General features: G+C 41.2%; 3 protein-coding genes across 5 annotated transcripts; 2 read left to right on the forward strand and 1 right to left on the reverse strand.

Moving 5' to 3' along the window:
- Positions 1-1,598: 1,598 nt before the first annotated feature.
- Positions 1,599-5,334, forward strand: dhrs1 (dehydrogenase/reductase (SDR family) member 1). Its single transcript, XM_079502815.1, has 9 exons — positions 1,599-1,838; positions 2,294-2,449; positions 2,630-2,773; positions 3,294-3,373; positions 3,992-4,124; positions 4,277-4,408; positions 4,507-4,576; positions 4,670-4,750; positions 4,849-5,334. The coding sequence occupies exons 2-9, from the start codon at positions 2,306-2,308 to the stop codon at positions 4,983-4,985; spliced, it is 921 nt and encodes a 306-aa protein (XP_079358941.1). The 5' UTR covers positions 1,599-1,838; positions 2,294-2,305; the 3' UTR covers positions 4,986-5,334.
- A 468-nt stretch (positions 5,335-5,802) lies between these two features.
- homeza (homeobox and leucine zipper encoding a) lies at positions 5,803-11,224 on the forward strand. 3 transcript variants are annotated; one of them, XR_013790120.1, is made up of 3 exons: positions 5,803-6,368; positions 8,011-10,598; positions 10,798-11,224. XR_013790120.1 is itself a non-coding variant. In XM_079502446.1 (2 exons), exons 1-2 carry the CDS (start codon positions 6,362-6,364, stop codon positions 10,014-10,016), a joined length of 2,013 nt encoding a protein of 670 aa, XP_079358572.1. In that variant the 5' UTR covers positions 5,803-6,361; the 3' UTR covers positions 10,017-11,224. The 3 variants fall into 3 exon arrangements, 2 of the variants coding, with proteins under 2 accessions (XP_079358572.1, XP_079358573.1); XM_079502446.1 differs by having other exon boundaries at positions 8,011-11,224; XM_079502447.1 differs by lacking the exon at positions 5,803-6,368 and adding an exon at positions 6,462-6,624 and having other exon boundaries at positions 8,011-11,224.
- Positions 11,225-12,078: 854 nt separating this feature from the next.
- Positions 12,079-17,643, reverse strand: LOC306921086 (E3 ubiquitin-protein ligase RNF212B-like). Its single transcript, XM_079498197.1, has 13 exons — positions 17,504-17,643; positions 15,533-15,660; positions 15,038-15,090; positions 14,867-14,941; positions 14,081-14,187; positions 13,928-13,988; positions 13,781-13,815; positions 13,617-13,657; positions 13,391-13,415; positions 13,219-13,276; positions 12,842-12,926; positions 12,357-12,381; positions 12,079-12,246 (listed from the first exon to the last, which is right to left on the reverse strand). Exons 2-13 carry the CDS (start codon positions 15,630-15,632, stop codon positions 12,156-12,158), a joined length of 756 nt encoding a protein of 251 aa, XP_079354323.1. The 5' UTR covers positions 15,633-15,660; positions 17,504-17,643; the 3' UTR covers positions 12,079-12,155.
- Positions 17,644-18,795: the final 1,152 nt, after the last annotated feature.

The following is an 18,795-nucleotide window of genomic DNA, read 5'->3' on the forward strand; positions in this document are numbered from 1 at the left end:
ACAAGGACAACACAAGAGATGGTCACGGCCACACAGCCAACTCAAGGTACGGCCACTGAGCCGACTTGGGGACCCAACGCAAGGACAACACAAGAGATGGTCACGGCCACACAGCCAACTCAAGGTACGGCCACGGAGCCGACTTGGGGACCCAACGCAGCTCCTCCAAGGAAAACAAACAAATGAACGGAGCTGAACGTGAATCCCCCCCACCGCCCACCCCTTTTTTCCCCTCACTGTGTATGTTTCTTTTCCCTTTTTACCTCCTTTATGATGAATTCCTGTTCTGTCCTTTGTCTATATAGAAGTGTCTATTTGTACGTCTCTAAATGTTTTTGATGAATTGAACATTGTGGACCCTATTGGAAACAAGTGTAATGCTTAATTGGGTCGTCCACTCACAGTTAACAGCCTTTGTATTGAGTTTGTGCTTGAAATGTACTGTAATTCTGCAAACTGTTTTTCTGCAAACTGATTTTTCAATCAATCAATCAATCAATAGCATCCGGTAGTTTCTACATGCCATAAAACCTTGGTGTACTCAACATGTCCGGGTTCAAAGTAGAGCTCTGTGGGCTGGCAGTGGCAAGTAGACACCAGTGATATGAAGGCAGTTTTATTTCTATTTCTGACCTTTTGCCATGAAATATGCTGGAAAATAACACATTCTCTCTGTTTATTTTGTAGTTTAGGTTTAAATGAACTTAATACTCAAGCATACTATGATGCTCCCAGATTCATCATCCTATCCATATGGGCTTGGAGGGCTGTAGGCACATTTATTTCACCTGGTCTGTTTGGGAATATTATGAAGAGAATTCATAAAGTAAATTCCAGAAACTTCTTCACAATGGTTGAAATACAACTTTCCTGCACCTGCAACTCCCCTAGCCTAGGGGGGACCTAGCGCCATCTTGTGTACAATAAAACAACCAAATACATTATGTGAATTCTCACTTTTATATTGCTTCTCATTCCGTGTATTAGAAGTCCAAAAATGTAGTCTAATAATAAATACTGCAATAAAATAAACTAAAATTCACAATTAATTAAATAAAAAACACAAAGAAATAAATAGAAAACGCAATTTAAAAAAAAGAAACACAGTATTCTTGACCTGCACCCTCGTTGAAATGTATCAAACATCAATCAAACAAACACAATGCAAAAAGCACCTAATAAAAGGCTCTAAATGTCCGTGCTCCTCCAGTCTCTTCTCCTTATGCAACTCATGTCCTTGTACCTGTGAAGCACCGGATCAGCCGTTTCAGGCTTGAGGCGCGTTGGTCAACGGTAGACTCCCTTTGTCCACAATGCAATATATGTTTTATTTATTTATTTAATTGTATTTGTATGTATTATTAAATTGTATTTTTTATTTATATCATTGCGTTTTCTATTTATTTATTTGTGTTTTATTTATTATTATTATTATTAGCCTATTATTATTATTATTATTATTATTATTATTATTATTATTATTATTATTATTATTATGAATCTATTTCATTGCGGTATTTATTAAAATGTTGAACGTAGTAATAGTAGTAATAGTAAGTAATAGTACGGTGCAGACGGCTCTGATGGTAGGCTATTCGGATCGATCGGGCTTTACTTTACGGCGCTGTTTACGGCATTGTAGCTCTGGTCGGACCAGAACTAACGGCATTGATACTACGGTCCTGCATGGCTGCTCTCTAGTGCCCCAGGCACAGGAAAACATTACAGGCTTGACTAGTATGATCACATCACAAACATATTCCTACTCTGACGATTCATAGGAGAGAGTTCCATTGGACTTTGCACCAAGGGACCTGTAAAGAGACAGACCATTTCAGGTCAGTGTAAATAATTTCCACCTGTGTGCTTTTCTAACGGAATTGGTTATTCGAAATGTTTGAGTTGAACTCGGTCGAGCAAAATGTAGTATTTTCTGAGTCTTGTTATTATGTTGACAGACTATGTCGTTTACGTTTCGTAGCCTACTTTGCCCTGAAGAACATTTTACAATGTAACACTGCTGCTTAGTTCTGTGCATTCTACAGTGCACACTGTGTAATTTATTGTATGTTAAACTGGAATTCGTTAGACGGCCTGTCATATAATCCATATGTAATCTTGTGTGTAAAAACAGTTACTTCACACAGCAGTTACATAAGAAACAGTTCAAGTTGACAAAAGCAATAGGTGGCGCCAGCGTGCCATTTAACCATTACCAATGCAAGTGGTTGCAACTCACTGTATCTTTCATTCAAAAAATGTGCCCTTATATGCCCTTTAACTTTGTCCTCAGTACTAGGTAAAGATGTCCCTCTCGGGCTGGGTGTGTTTGGTGACGGGAGCCTCCCGGGGCATTGGCAGGGGAATATCTCTACAATTGTCAGAAGCCGGGGCCACTGTCTACATCACTGGCCGCCAGGAGAAGACTCTCAAACAAACAGCAGCAGAGGTGAGCTTTAATGTTGGGGGACTTTGATGTTTCAGCATCAAATAGTTAGGTTGTAGACATCACATCTGTCTTTTATTCATTTTGGTCTACACATTTAAGATGCCTCTTTTAACATTCAAAAGATTTTGGAGTTTGGATAATCAATTGTCAAATAATCAAAATTGTATTTTTGCAAATCAGGTTAAGGAACGGGGTGGGAACTGTATTCCGGTGATCTGTGATTCTTCAAAGGATGAAGACATTGAGCAACTGTTCGAACAGATCAAACGGGAACAAAACGGGAGACTGGACATCCTTGTTAACAATGCCTATGCTGGGGTGCAGGTCAGTGCCATGACTGCATTGATATGTGTAGCCTAATAACCATTAAAGGCCAACTCCACACATAGTTGGTCCTCACCAATGCTCATCATATGGGGTACAATTTTTGTCTGTCTATAGAGGTGGGCTCTGGACATTTCAGAAACCTGAAACCTGTGACATCATCGATGGGGAATCCAAGACAAGCTAACAGAAACTGCAGGCTTTCTATTCCTGGAAAGTTGTCATGCAATAATTAAGGCCATTGTTTGGGAAAAAGACAAATGATGACGTTACTGGTAGGCGGGTTTATAAACTGTCCACAGCCCTCCTCTGTCCAGACTGAGTAGGGGGTGGGTTGGGGGGGGGGGGGGGGGGGAGTACTGTATTATCATGAGAAAAATGATATGAAATGATATGTGTGACGTCGTCCTTTAACACTGATCTGTGCCATTTCCGTCTTCTGGGAAAATCGTTTCCAAAGATCCTCTCCCCTCCATATTCTTGTTTCTTGATGCGTTTTACGTTCTACGTTCTATTTCAGGCTATATTTGACAATATGGGGAAGAAGTTCTGGGAGACTGACCCATCCATGTGGGATATCATAAACAACACAGGTCTCAGGTAAGCCTTATTTTGCTTAGTCATACTCCCAGCAAGCCAAATGACGTCATGATGATGTTATGATGTCCTCCGGTGACGTTCAGGACTAGGCCAGATCACAGCCCATATGGGGATGATCTTTACGTCATTTCCAGGACGTCTTCAGTAGTTGAAATAATATAGCTTATTCTTGACTTGATTGGGCCACAATCAAGACGTCACTAATTCGTCCAGGTCATGACCGTGCTTTCTGGGCTGTATATCAACTGACTCATAGCCAGCTGACTGTTAGTCATTTCCTGTTCATCACTGTTTATGGTACTTTATTCAGATTGTTTTCGAGTAAAGGACAGTACACTCAGGTGCTGTTTAATATTTCAAGACGTACAGCAAAGATAGGCAAGATATTGAAACGAAATTGATGTGTAGTCTAACCGGAGTAGCTACTTGTCAACAAGCCATAATTATTCCCAGTGTGGAGTATTGCTTCTGTGTTCTATGGCTTTGTACATTCTAGGGATAGCTTTTTCCATCTGCCATCTCGGTAGGTTGTGAAAAGTAAATTGTCTTAAAATTAATAATTTTCGCCCGACCATTAGCAAGTACTGTAATAACGTATTGTCTTTCTTACACTGCCAGAGGCCACTACTTCTGTACCGTTTATGCTTCACGGTTAATGGTGGCACAGGGCCGAGGCTTGATTGTTGTCATCTCTTCCATGGGGGGCCTGCGGTATCTCTTCAATGTGCCATATGGTGTTGGTAAAGCTGCAGTAAGTTATCTGGTCATAGAAACTCGCATTCATGTATTTCAAGCACTCTAGTTTGATAAAATATGCTCCACTTTATTGTTTGTTAGACTATAAATATTGTCAGTATTATGTATGTTTTTGTATTGATGAAAGTTTTTAATGTTTTGATTTAGTGTGACAGGCTAGCAGCAGACACTGCCGTTGAACTGAAAAAGAGAGGAGTGGCTTCGGTCAGCCTGTGGCCTGGGGCAGTGCAGACAGAACTGGTTACTAAATACATGCAGGAGGACACAACCTCGAATGTGGTACTGTAGACAGTTATTTTACACAATAACTAAAGTCTTAGCTATTTAATTTTCTAATTGTTAACTTTATATTTCTGTTCCGACCTCCATTTCCCCAGATCAAGGACATGTTTGCCATGGGAGAATCCACAGAGCTGAGTGGGATGTGCATTGTAGCACTAGCGAAAGGTAGAATTATTGTACAGATTCTCTTCAGTTATATAGGCTGAGATTAAAGAATAATATTATAAGACGTCATTAATATGCGTGGTTTCTCTGTAGACAAAAATCTCATGTCAATGACGGGGAAAGTTCTGCTGACCAGTGATCTTGCAAGGCGCTATGGGATAAAAGACATCGACGGTACCTAACCTTAATCTGTCTTTAGCTTTTTAAGATCTTATCCTACTCTTGTGTCCACTCACTTTGTTCTGACATTTTGTCATTTTTCCCATTACCAGGTAGAGAAGTCGTTGATTATATCTCCTTGAAATTCCTCCTGACACAAGTTCCGTATCTCTCTTGGCTGTCCTATGCTGTGCCCTCATTCCTGCGGGTGCCAAAGTTTGTTCTCACCCTTGCAGCTGGCCGATTTTAAACACTTAAGTGTTTTCCCCAAGTGGCTAGATTCCTACTGACTCTAATGTGTAAATAATTTGTTGTCACAATTACATTACAAATTATAAAGTTGTTGTAGGCACTAATACATTCCCTGTTTGAAGTACGGTAATGTATTCCTGTTGACTGTTGGCTAAATGTTGACTCCTGTGGCCTAGGTATGAAGTTGGGATCCTCTGTTAATTCCATATAATATGTATGTGACTACAAGATGAATATGTGAAGGGATTATATTACTTATATACATATTTTGTATAATGCGGTACACTGTGAAGTCACAGATCAAAATATAATGCATTTTGTTGAATTAATTCTTAATTGAAAATGCAGTGCTTGAGTTTGTGTGCATTTCTTTTTGAAATTTTGAACCATAGCTTTGTTTAATGGATTATTCAACTGTGTATATTAATGCTGTAAAAAATATAGTTTTATTGTAGGCCTACTGTACAATGTGGACTGAGTCACAAAAGGATCAGATTAACAAAGCTTTATTCTTTAATGTGCTTACTGTAATATCAAGCCATAACGGTTAATTCTAATTAAAGTCTAAATATCACCTAAGGCTATTGAAATCTGTCATTTGATTAGGAAATTAGGTTTGGTAGGCCTGCTGCCTGAAAGTATTCTGAAAAAGAACTTCATCCTTTGAGCTATTTTTGGTATTTGTCATCCTAAAATCTTCCTTAAACCAGTATCTGCAATTATTAGTAGCCTATTGAATCTATTGATTGATTGAAATGTTTACATTTAAAAAACTGCTACAAGGATAAAACCAGAAAAAGACTTGTTTACATCAGGGTCCTCCATTTTCAATTCATCAGAACATTTTACAAACGTACAAATATACACTTCTATGCAAAAAAGGGGGGAGAAAAAAAATAAAGAAATCAGTACCCGTGGAAAGCCTTGGTTCTATTTACTATTCGGTGCTCAGATCCGTTCTAGAGCCCGCCTACTCCCATCCGGCAATCTGCACGCACACATTGATAGACACGCAAGACCGTTTCCGTTACGCGCTCCAGACCGGATCTGCAACCTGCTGTCTGGTTTCAGTCTCATCCAATCGTTGTCCGGGGTTTGGTTGGGATGGGATGGCACGGCGCACACGGACACAGGGCCTTCCCAGAGTTCCTGGTCCTCAGCTCCGCCTAGTAGCCTCGGCTCGTCTGGCCGGACAGTGTAAGGGGGGACACTTCTCAGTTTCAGAACAAAAGCAACAACGGTGGGGACCGACCGATCGACCGAGGAGGGCAAAGTAAAAACGGCTGGATTCAAGTTCAGAAGCCCCGAAATCCAATGGATTGATCGTTACGGAGTTTCCACCGTAAAAAACGGATCCACTTCTCGTCTCAACTCATGAAAGGTGACAAAGTTAGTTGAGCAGCCGCATCTTTTTTGTGCCGTAAACAGAAATCCCGTCGAGAGAGAGCTTGATAAACAGACGAGGGGTCAATCAGACGGACGGGGGGGACGGGTTATTGTTTCGCTGTAGTATAGTTAGTCAAACAAGAGGATTGGTGGTCTTTTTAAGAAAACAAAAGTCCGCTTTTTTTGGTGTTCCTCAACACGGATGATCTGGTGAACAAAGCCCGTGTTGGTGTTTGGTTTTTTTTTGTATGGTAAGTTTATTTTTGTGTTTCACTCAAGCGTGTCCGATGGACGGAGTGCGCCTGTGCAGTCCGAGCGGTTTAGTTTAGTACGCCACAAAGGAGCTGCTAGCCTCCCCTAAGCCCAGAGAGTGGACTGGTCTGGTGGTGTCGTTCATGGAGGGACCTCGGTCTGTTTCAACTCATTAACTTCTAAAGGGCGATTTGTTTCACCGTTTTGAATTAATTATGGGCTCGATCCGAAAGACTAGTAAACGATGTGATGATCGATATGTGATTGCGGGGAAAATGATCCAGAAGTTGTTTTCTGATATTATTATTATTGGCCCATCTTCTCCCACACCACTGGCACACTTCTTGCGTGGCACAAAATGACCTAATCGGGCTGCCGTGGTGTGATCTGTTTACTGCTGCCGTGCTGCTGCGTGAACCCCCGTTTTCAACATTTTATTGTCACCATAAATTAATATTATTAATAAATAATAATTATATGCAAGTCATTGGTCAACTCTTAGTGACCTAACACCAGCTTATATATTATAATGAGCTACGGCATTGGTCACAGACTCTGTTACCCACAAAAACACAAGGTGTTTGTCCATGCTAAATGTACAGGCTACTGATGCTCAAGATAAATATTAATGTAAACATCAGTGTGGCACCTGTTGCATAACATGTTTTAAATAATTAATTCATCCACTAGTATGCTACTTAGATTAAACCACAAACAACACAGTAAGATTGGCTTTCTCAGTTTCGTTTCTGTAAATAATATTAACATATTTAACACCATTTTGTTCAAGTACATCATTTTGTTCAAGTACATTCTGAGTGTGACTACTCCTTGTCTGGCCATTCTAATTATGGCTAATTTACCCTCATTGCCTTATCACATAGGTGTTTCCCTTGTATTACTATTGGTTTCTTGAGGAGGCCACACTTGAGTCTTTCAGGTTTGAGAACTTGAAGGGGAACAAAGCCAGCACTAGTGGGAAGGGGTGAGAAAGTAGGCTGTGATGGATTTCTTATGGCCCCCATTCCCCCAAGCTGCCACCCCACCCTACCCCAGCCCTCGACACACCACTCCCCCACTCTCACAAAACAAAAGTCAGTCACCACACTCTGGTTCCAGGGGGGAGGGGCGCCTCAATCTGGGCAGAGAGTATACGACCAGTTTCGCTGAGAGATTCAGAGGGGTGCAAAGTAGGGGGAGGGGGAAACAGCTGTCGAATAATTGACTTTGAGAATAGAAAGTTCTCAAACACCCCATATATTGCTGAGTGCGCTCTTTTCAGTGTTATTCCCTTTGAACCCGTGTGTTTAGTTTAGAAGATTTTTTTTTAAATTCCCATTATGCAAAACAAAACTGACATCTGATGTTTTTGTGTCTTTCTCCAGGTCAGAAGGGAGCGACTTTGATGTCCCAGATGGCAGCATACAGCGAACGTAACGGTAGAACGGGACTGGGTGTGGACATGAAGGAACCCTTTGAGGGGGAAGTGACAAAGACAGAAGGTGAAGGAAAGCATGCGGTTCCATGCTCCTCCAAGGATTTGCACCAACCTGTCAGTGCAGCCAACGGTAGCACAAGCAGCGTTGCAAGTTTCAGCACCAACCCCAACTCTGTCGTGTGCCTGCCTCTGGTGTCTGAGGGACTGAAGTTGGTGTGGACACACTCGGATCAAACTCGTGAACTTGACTCAATCCCAGAGCTGGTCCAAGCCTTCAATTTGTTTCCCTACCCAACAACCCGCGAGGTTAATGCTTTGGCCCGAGTGTGTGCCTTGACACTGGACAAAGTCAAGGTGTGGTTTATGGTGCAAAGAATTAAATATGGCATCAGCTGGGCTTCTGAGGAGATCGAGGAGACGCGTCGAAAGTTGGCAGTACCTGAGATCTCTGGCGATTATGCTGACACAAAGGAAGATGTTAAGACGACGAGGAAATTATGTGAGGACGAGGACACTGAGGACACTCCTCAAATAGAAGGTGCTTTCTCCACCTTGGTCTCCCAAAAGAAAAAAACTAAATATGAGTCACCAGAAACCTACAAGCCGGCCAGATCAACGTTCCCGTGCTTCAGCTCTTCTCTTCCACCCCCCCAGGACTCGTACAACTACCGCCCGCCCGCGGACACGCCCGCGGACACGCCCGCAACTACTGCGGCCGATGTGTCACTAGATCTCTCTGACTCGTCTGCACAACAACGACGACATGGGCGGTATAAAAAGTCCAAAGCTCAGCTCGCTGTGCTTCGCAGCAGCTTTGTGAGAGAGAACTGGCCCGCGGAGACAGAACTGAGACGTTTGCAGGAAGAGACTAGTCTGAGTCGCAACGACATCCGCAAATGGTTTAGTGACAGCCGTTACCAGCTGAGGATAGGCAGAGGAGTCCATGCTGCTGCCCAAGTCTATTCTCAACAGACTACAGTGGAAGGAAAAGAAGAACCTCAGCAAGTTCAGCCTCTTCCACTCATTTCTCAAAAGTCACGTCAACAGCGAAATGATAAAGAGGTGGAAGAGGGAACCTTTGGCGGTGACATAAACGCCTCACATTTCTTTCAGACGTTCCTGTCGAACAGCCTGCAAGCATTTGGGGAAAGATCTGCGTTAGAAAAGGAAGAAGGGCAAAAGGATTCTGGTAAAGAAGATGGTGAGGAATGGGACGAGAAACCCCTACAGTTAACGAAGACCAGCATCAAGACGGAGGCAGAGGTTCCACAGCAGCCATCATGTGTAACGAAATCCTCCCCGTCCCCCTCCCTCTCTGGCACCCCGCCGCCAACAGCCTCACCCCATAAACAGGTTTCAAATGGCATCAGCACATCAAAGAAGTCGTCCACACCGTCGCGTCTCTCCTCCGGGACTCCTTCATCCACCTCTCCTGCCCTCACTCCCGGCGGACGGCTAAGGAAGACCAAGGATCAATTGGATGTGCTAAAACAACACTTCTTACGCTGCCAGTGGCCAAAGAGTGAAGACTACACAGAGCTTGTGAAGGTCACAGGCTTACCCCGTGCAGATATTATTCAGTGGTTTGGAGATACACGATATGCCGTTAAGAATGGTCAGTTGCGCTGGGTGCAGGGGGTCCGTGAACAATTCCTGGCTGAGCTTGCTACTCTGCAAGGAAGTAATGGACTGTCTAATGGGAATAGCGGGGGTGGAACGCCACGGGTTGCAGGTAGCCGCAAACGAAAATCTCAAGCAAATGGGACGAGTGTTCCGACAGATACTCCTGATACCCAACCACTGGAAGCATATCGTCGTTTGATGGGGGTACTGCAGGAAAAGGACCTTGACTCCCTATGCAAGAAGTCAAGAATGAGCTACCAGCAAGTGCGTGATTGGTTTTCTTCTCAGGAGAGTGGAGTAAATGACCAAGAGTCTAATGTTACTGATTGAGGAAAAAAGACACTGGAACCAAAGTTGCTGAGATGTTTGGAAGGTAGTAGGATGTTCACCACATTCCATCTCAAGGCAACAACTTTAGTTATTAGTATTGCTTTAATTGGAACAGGTGTGTGACATCTAGTCTTCCCAGTACAAGCCCAAAAGTTGTGGCCTTTTTTTGTTTTTCAGATGCTGCATTTCCTGCTCATCCTAATATATTTGGAGTTAGATTATGCTTTTGCTGTCATTGGAAGGGCTGTTGAATTGATAGGACAGTACTTTGTACACTGGTTTGTTATATGTTTAGCTTTGTTTCTGCTTAGATTGTGTATAATTACTTATTCATTTATTTTTTTTGTTTTTTTGTAGCAGTATAATTTATATTGATAGTACTTTTGGTACTTAAGTGTAGCTCAGAATTTTGCAGATATTAAACTGCTCTGGAAAAAAAATGATCTGACTGATCACTGTGTATATTCATTCCTTTACAGCCAATTCCTTCTTCATAAAAAAAAGCACACTGGACATTAAGACTTTAAGTTGGCATGTTTCACCATGGGTTCAGAGACTGCTGCCTTGATGCTCATGTGAACCGTTCTTTTGAAAAACACAAATTGCTAACTTGTCATTGTTGATCCATTCAGGCCTTGTACCACACTGATTTTCAAAGGCATAGCATAAACAGTAATTGATCTAATTGTGACTAATAATGCTGGCATATTCCTAGATCCTGTGCCTACTGTAAATACTTCAAATTCACATGCTGTTTGCACTGTCCCGCGCAGTTTGACAGCAAAGAAGTTAAGTCATAAAAATGCAAATTGAGTACTAACTTCAATGTCCATATAAAGTGAAACAAGTTGCCAAACTTGGTTTTGGATTTGCACTCACATGCTTTCTGTATATCAGTATTTTTGTTGTGTCTCAAATGACAACTCTTTGTAGATAGGAGAGACTGAAGGAGTGGTCTTGGTAAATAAGTTGATATACTGTAGATAAATAGTTCGTAAAGGAACCTGATCTAGTAAATTAGTTCCTTTCCTAGACAAAATAGAAGATGGTGTATTTGATGTAAACCAAGAAATGGCACGTTGGGTTTGATGAAATGATCCAAAGCAATATTACCATGTTATTTCTACTGACTGAAATGATTAATTACAAGCACAAATGTGTCAGATTCAGGTATGTCACTACATGTATTTAATAAAACTATTTCTTCATTTTTGGTGTGCATTTCTATTTTCTATGCATGCCTTGTGTATGTGCATGTACTGTGCATGTGCCTCAGTTATGGATCCCTTTACAATACATATTGTGAACTTAACATATGAAGACATTATTCGTAGACATTCAAACTGAAAAAGGTTTTTTTTATAACAAAAACATGGCATCTCCTTGCACTTTATAAAACAGACAATTGCCTAAGTTGACATTCACAACTGAGATTAGTTGAATCAGTTTGCTCAAACTTACAGAAGTATCAATTGACCAAATAACTAATAGTATTAATACTGAAAGAAATAAAGCAAATAACTGTTGAATTAAACCCATCACAAACTTGCAAAACATCTAAACTATTAGTTATTCATCCCCCAGATGCAGTGGGATTGTGTAGCAGTTAACGGCTAAATCAACTTATTGATTAATGAGCAAATACATGCAAATGTCCCATCACTATAACATTTTCCATCCAACCAAATCATGAATATCAGCATCCCACAAAATAAGGTTAATATGTGAACTTGGTAGAAGGCAACTGAAACTTTTTTTTTCTTGAGAAGGATTTATACTAGTGTCAAAGGAGAAAGTCAAACTTAACCCATTTTGGGCGGGAACCCCTTTTGGTGTTTTAAACATTGTTATAATTTAGCTATTGAAAAATAGCAGATCTACAAGCTCATAGCGCGCCACCGAGTGGCGTGCTACAAGCTTGTAGGTCTGCTATTTTTGAAAAATCGTGAAAACATTTATTTCAGAAAACTGGAGGATTTAGAAGATTTTTTTTTTTAATTTTGAGGTCAGGCCTATACCCCCCTTCTCTTACCCCCCACCACCACCACCACAGAGGACTATGTCCATACTGACCATACTCATGAGTTATGCCAGGGCCACACTGACCCCTGATGTGAGAGTGAATAGTTTTATCCTTTCTTACAGGCCATTTCTAGGCCTAGGGGACTGGAGTGAAACACTACTCAAGAAGTGTTGCTGGAAGATGTCAGACGACAGATGATAGTCTGACCTGAAAAGGAGGAAGATGTATTTACTGACAGAAGGGACTAAGGATGTATGCTTCCCGACCGTGCATTGTTAGGAAATGTAATGAAGTAGTTCATGAAATGTGTTTCTTACCTGGTTGGAGTTAATGTGGGCGTTCCTTTGTAAATAAAGAGATTGCATATTTCTTTTAATTCAAGCTAAATATAACGCATCATTTTGTTCACTTACAATTTGTACATGTTTTCAAAAGTCTAATTCAATTTCAAACGTGCATGCATAGTTGAGTTTTTACAAACACCTCATTGTTTCACTACCCACATCTCTACGATACTATACTTTAAGGCAATGTCTTGTTAAAACGGGTAACAATGATTAGAGGAATAGTTGCATCGAGTCAAAGTTAGAGTAGTTCACCCCCCCAAAAAGACTTATTTTCTATCAATTATACACCCCATGATGCCTCGAGGTTTATTTGTTTTTGTCGCATTCCTAAGCCAATGATTTGATGACCAGTAGAGTCGCCGGTAGGAGACCCACTGGTCTACCGGAGACTCTGATCGAGCACCTGTACACACTTCATTTGTGAAAATATAACAGGCATTTGTAATTGTACTTACTTGATTCATAATCATGAAGAGAGCTATGGCTGGAGACATGAAGAGAACTATGGCTGGAGACAGAGGTAGCTGACCCAGGAGGAGTCTGAGGAGAGCAGATGGATAGACAGTAAATATTAAATTATTTTCATTCCATGTCATGCAAAAAGTAATAATTCTGAAAGGTCTAAATCTAACATGACATTTATTTTCCAACAATAGACAACATAAAAGGACTAAATCTCTCCAATTGTTTAATCTATCATGTATCTATCATAGAGTTTACTACAGTACTGTATTGATTCTGGAGCAAATTCAGCTAGCTCAACCAATCTCTTCAAATATTGCGCCAGAATCAGTATTACTGTAAAATATTACTATTATTATAAGAGGCTTACTGTGAATGAGTATCTCGGATCACTCCCTCTGGGCCTCCTTTCAGCTGAGCCTGTGTGACTGAGGAACATAGGTAACATATTCAATATTTGGGGCCAAGATGTTATAGAAATCGCAGCAATTGATTGAAAACCGGTGTTTTTGAACTATGAATCAAACAAATAGCAATCATACCTTCTAGTTCCTGATCGCGGGGTGACTGGTGAATGAAAACGTCAATGAATACTTTATTAATTCGGTAAATAACTTTGTAAACATTAAGAAAGGTGCTATATACTGTAAATAAAGTTTATTATATTAGAAGTTTAGGTAATGTTCAATCAACTTGTGAGAAGGATTAAACAAGCCATTCATATTTTAGGAGTGGATTAATATATATAAATCATTAGTTTTACTGTACCTGGGGACGTGACGGCCACTGGAAGTGACATCCTTTGAGAACTTTAAGAGAGAAAAGTTTACAATTACATTTATGTTCAGTCCCTTCTTGTTGAAAGTAAGTTATGATGCATTAATGTTGCAATAATTAAAGTGCATAATGCTTAAATATAACTTAGATTTTACCCAGTTGCGTGCATTTGTCCTGTTGATGGCGAAGTCTATGATATGATAGAGCAATAGTGTAATAATTAAATTAGACATACAGTAGGGTGCACTGTCCCGAAACTAACATTTTAGTCAGTATATGTATGAACATCGTGCAAGACTTACCCTCCTCTGAGAAAGAGGCCTTTTCAATTCAGCATTTTCTCTTTTCAACTCTGAAACTTGCCTATAAAAAACCCCAAAAGTGGTACATTATACCGGTAGCATTATGTTATAAACCAAAGTACACTGAGTAAAGGAACCAGTAATGATATCAACCTATAACACTGTTCAGTGACATCCTTAAGACGCCTCTCCAATTCCACATTTTTGTGTCTGTAGTACTCCGTAACTCTCTCCTTCTGTCTGCGTTGAAAAAGTGCAATCTGTAGGTTAAAGTGGACAAGGTTAATGGGGACAATAATTCAGGGCTCCAGAATTATGTGACAGTGACACAGGTCTTCGTTAAGACAAGAAGTTGGAATGAGAATCTGTCATTCTACTCAGTGGTTTGCAACCTTTTTCATATCAAGGTCCATTATTTATTCTGCATTTGAGCAACGGACCACCATCTGATGAGATTTAACCTCGCAGATCCAAAACACAATATTTTGTTATCGTTGGATAAGATTTTGTCCACAATTCCATGCTGTATTGATGTGGTACCATTAGGAGAGATACTGTAACAGGCAAACGTTAAAATAACAATACTGCTACTACATTCTCTAATTGTGTAGACTTCGTAATGCAGATGTTTAACAATACTGTAACTCCTGAGAGCATGAAATGAAACCAAATGGATCCCGTATACGGATCCATTTGGTTTCATTTTACACTCTCAAGAGTTAAAGATCTACAACTACAAGGGTCCATTATGGTGACCAACTCTCCATCATTTAGCTGGGGACCACCTGGAATTAAGTGTCCCTCTCAAGGACCACTGGTTGAGAACCACTGCTCTAACTGGCGATAGTTCAACTGACTGGGCCTTTGAGAGGGGAAATGGTAGTGCAGCGAGTGTTGCGTAGTAGAACCCTGGATGGTACTATAGCGATTGATCTGCACCTGTGCTATGTGCTCCAGACGTGACTGAATGAGCTTCACAGGGTCCTTGAAAAACACCTTCTCCTGGGGCTTCATCTAGAAGAGTGAGTGAATAGTGGATCATATGAGGAAGATTTTCAACTGGCAGCACTTAAATGTACAATGCGTTCAGATATTAATAAATATACCAACATCGTCCGTGATGGGCAGGTAACTGCAACTGGCTCGGCATATGTTGCACTGTTCTGAAGGATAACAGGAAATCACCATATCAGACACCATAGCTTTCTTTTGGTTTTCTTTATTTTTTACCATATCTCTGCTGTCCGGAAGAAACCACCTAACTCCAAAATGTACATTGTTCAGGAAATGAAAAAACATCCAGCTCAAGTGGAGTTAGGAGGTTTTTGTCGAAGGGCTTTTTAATACTTTTCATTGATTCAATATATTTTACACACAGACGTAAGGGTACTGATTTATGGAGGAAAAAAAAGATGGCTAAATGGGTGGAGTTAGCTGGTTTGGCAGACAGTTTGAGGATCCAATGGAGTTAGGAGGTTTTCAATATCATTGGGAATAAATCAAAAATGGAGTTAGATGGTTTCTTCCGTACAGCAACGATACCAAGCAGACTACATTCGGGCATGCATGTCAGGAAGGAGGAAATAATATAGCTCTCATACATACTAGGGTTGATGCATCCGTCACAGAAGATGTGACCGCAGCTGGACACAGAAAACTTGGGCCCACTCCTCCTGAAGCAGCGGTTACAGTGGAACCACTCCATGATTCCAGGGTGCTGACTTCTTCCTGACCTAGAGGAATTATTATTTTAGCATACCCACACACACCAGTGGCAGCGGTGGCCGAACGGATTGCGGAGCGGTCTTGATACCGGAAGGTCGCCAGTTCGAATCAGCGGTCCGACACGTTAAAATTACCACCACTGAAGTGCCCTTGAACAAGGCATTGAACCACTACGATGAAATGTTCTATGAGCAGGGCCTGGCTGGAAACAAGTTCTTGAGCTTAGCCCAGATACCCTGGGTAAATATAGTAATCATTTCATTTCACCACACAGTAAAGCAGTGGTTCACAAAGTGGGGTACCTAAGGGAGTTCCAGGGGGTCCCCTGCTAAATGATAGTTTGGAACCAAATGGACCCTTGAGTCTGTAACTGAGTGTACAAATGGAGTGTACAAATGGAACCAAATGGAACCTAACTGGTCCATTTGGTTCCATTTGTACACTCGTTAAATTAACATTGATTTTACAATATAAATTGGGGTCCCAGAGATAGAAATGCTATTAAATGGGCGGTCCGTAGACTAATGCATGTCAAACTGGGGGTCCTTGAAATTAAACGGGTTGAGAATCACTGCTAGAGCCGTACAAATCTTCTCTTATTGGGGTCCCTGGCATATCTATTCAAATGGGGGTCCGCAGGATAATTAGTGTCAATTTGGGGGTCCTTGACATGAAAATGTTTGGGAACCACTGCAGTCCAAAGTCCAAACGTAACTCCTCCACACAGACCTTTTTTCACTGCAGCCGTGTTGTTGAACACAGGTGTCACTATATATATTGATTGATTGATTGAAGAATTTATTAACAGTTTGCAGAATTACAGTACATTTCAAGCACGAACTCAATACAAAGGCTGTTAACTGTGAGTGGACGACCCAATTAAGCATTACACTTGTTTCCAATAGGGTCCACCATGTTCAAATCATCAAAACATTTAGAGACGTACAAATAGACACTTCTATAGACAGAACAGGAATTCATAAAGGAGGTAAAAAGGGAAAAGAAACATATACAGTGAGGGGAAAACGGGGGGGGCGGGGGGGGGGGGGGGGGGGGGGGGGGGGCGGTGGGGGGGTTATGGTTACATATATGGTTACATTCCATTTCGGCGAGTGGTTTTCAACCTTTTTCATATCAAGGGAAGGCCCATATTAGCTTTTTGCCATTTAAGCCACTGACCACCATTTGATGATTTGATGAGCCAAAGGCCATCAACTGTTGTTGGATAATGTTTTGTCCACAATTCCATGCTGTGTTGATGTTGGTACCATAGAAGAGATAACAGGCAAATCAAAATAACAATTCTTCTACATTTTCTAATTATGTAGAGTTCTTGTAATTGCAGATGTTTAACAATAATTTAACTCGAGAGAGAGCGTAAAATGAAATGATTTTACGCTGTCAAGAAAGGGTCCATTTGGTTACCAACTATCCATAATTTAGCTGGGGACCACCTGGAACCCCCTCCGGACCACTGGTTGAAAACAACTGATGGAAATGGAACCTTAATTAATGTAACTGGTAAGTGCCTCCCTGTGTGTGTGTGTGTGTGTGTGTGTGTGTGTGTGTGTGTGTGTGTGTGTGTGTGTGAGAGAGAGAGAGACTCTCTTCGATTCAGTGTTGGCTCGTCACTGAAGCGCGCGCACACACACACACGCGCGAACCAGAGTTTTCATTATTAGCATTTAGCTAAATAAGCAACATGACCGACTTGGGGGTCTGCAAACTCTGCATGGCAGCTATAGCTGCTAAAAAGAATAAAATATGAAACTAATATGAATGGCTGCCTACACTATTATATCAATGTGAGTGACTATTACTCTAAATCTAGGAAGACAAGTAAAGACCCACCTCTTGACGACGCTGAATTTGAAGGGTAGTATAATAGTTCACGCTTCACAGTCTTGACAGGTGTCAGTCAGGACAATAATTAACACATGAAAAGTGCGCGCGCCGGTTCAGGACAGGTCAGACCCAGAGCCATAGAGCAAGACAGAGTTACGCAAACTCCGTTCACTTCATGGGGCACGTCCTTAGAGTATAAAGGGGCTCTCCTACATAGACTTCTATTGAGCATGGGGATAACTGGAGGTTTACGGAATGCATTGGAGTCTATGGGCTCGCGCGAGTGCATGAACCACGTGACCGGGCTGTTTTCTGCCCCCCCCCCCCCCCCCCCCCCCTCAATATCGCAACTCTTCTATTAGATGGCTCTGGTCACACCCAGAGCCTTACGACATTGAGGGGGCAGAAACTATGCGCTCGAGCGCTGTTCATGCAGCCTGGCCTGGAGAGAAGCTGGAGTTTGAAATACTGTATGGTTTCCAACGACGGCGGCGCAAATATCAGCAATTTTTAGCCCATGTGTGCAACATGACAACTGTTTAAAAGTATTGTGCAGTAACAACTAAAGTCTCTGTAATGTTTAATAAACAATAATGTAATAAACCGATCTAAAATAAAGGAATTTAAGATCATTAAAACTGAGTCCAGTAGGCCTGTGTGTTGTGTTTGTGTATCATTCATTCCACATTAGGAAGTAGTCCTTGTGTGTGTCTATTTGTAATTTGATTGAAAAAAAAAAAAAGTTTCAAAAGTGGTTCTAAAAGTGGGGTGGAAGTAAGTGTTTCAAGAGGTCCCCAGCGAAATTATATAAAATTAATCATTTTAAATCAGCTATTTGAAGATATCCGATCTGCAAGCTCATGCATCATATTGCAGCATATTGTGCGCTTGTAGAGCATCCATTTTCCAAACATCTTGAATAATGTGGAATATTTTTAAAAACAAATATTGTATGGGGGTCCCCTGGCACAAAATATGGATTTAATGTTTGTGTTGGGGACAAAATACACATTAATTTCTCTTCCTTGTCAACTGGCGTTTTTAAAAAACTGTATATGTTTAGGAGGGGCTAGTACCCCTCAAAAACACAAATAAAAAGTATGTCATGACATCACAGGTTAAGCTTTTGGGCCTGTGGCTCCCCAGCTACTGGTTTAAAGAACAGTTTCTCTCAAGCCCACTTAACGTTTCCACTTTTTCCAGTAGGGATTCACCAGGTTCTACATGATTTTTTAAAATCTGAACAGAGTGGTGCTGTAATAGTGTACTGTACTGTACAAGCCCTCCTACCTGGCCTG

The sequence above is a fragment of the Electrona antarctica genome (genome assembly GCF_951216825.1).
Source record: "Electrona antarctica genome assembly, chromosome: 1".
Classification (NCBI taxonomy): domain Eukaryota; kingdom Metazoa; phylum Chordata; class Actinopteri; order Myctophiformes; family Myctophidae; genus Electrona; species Electrona antarctica.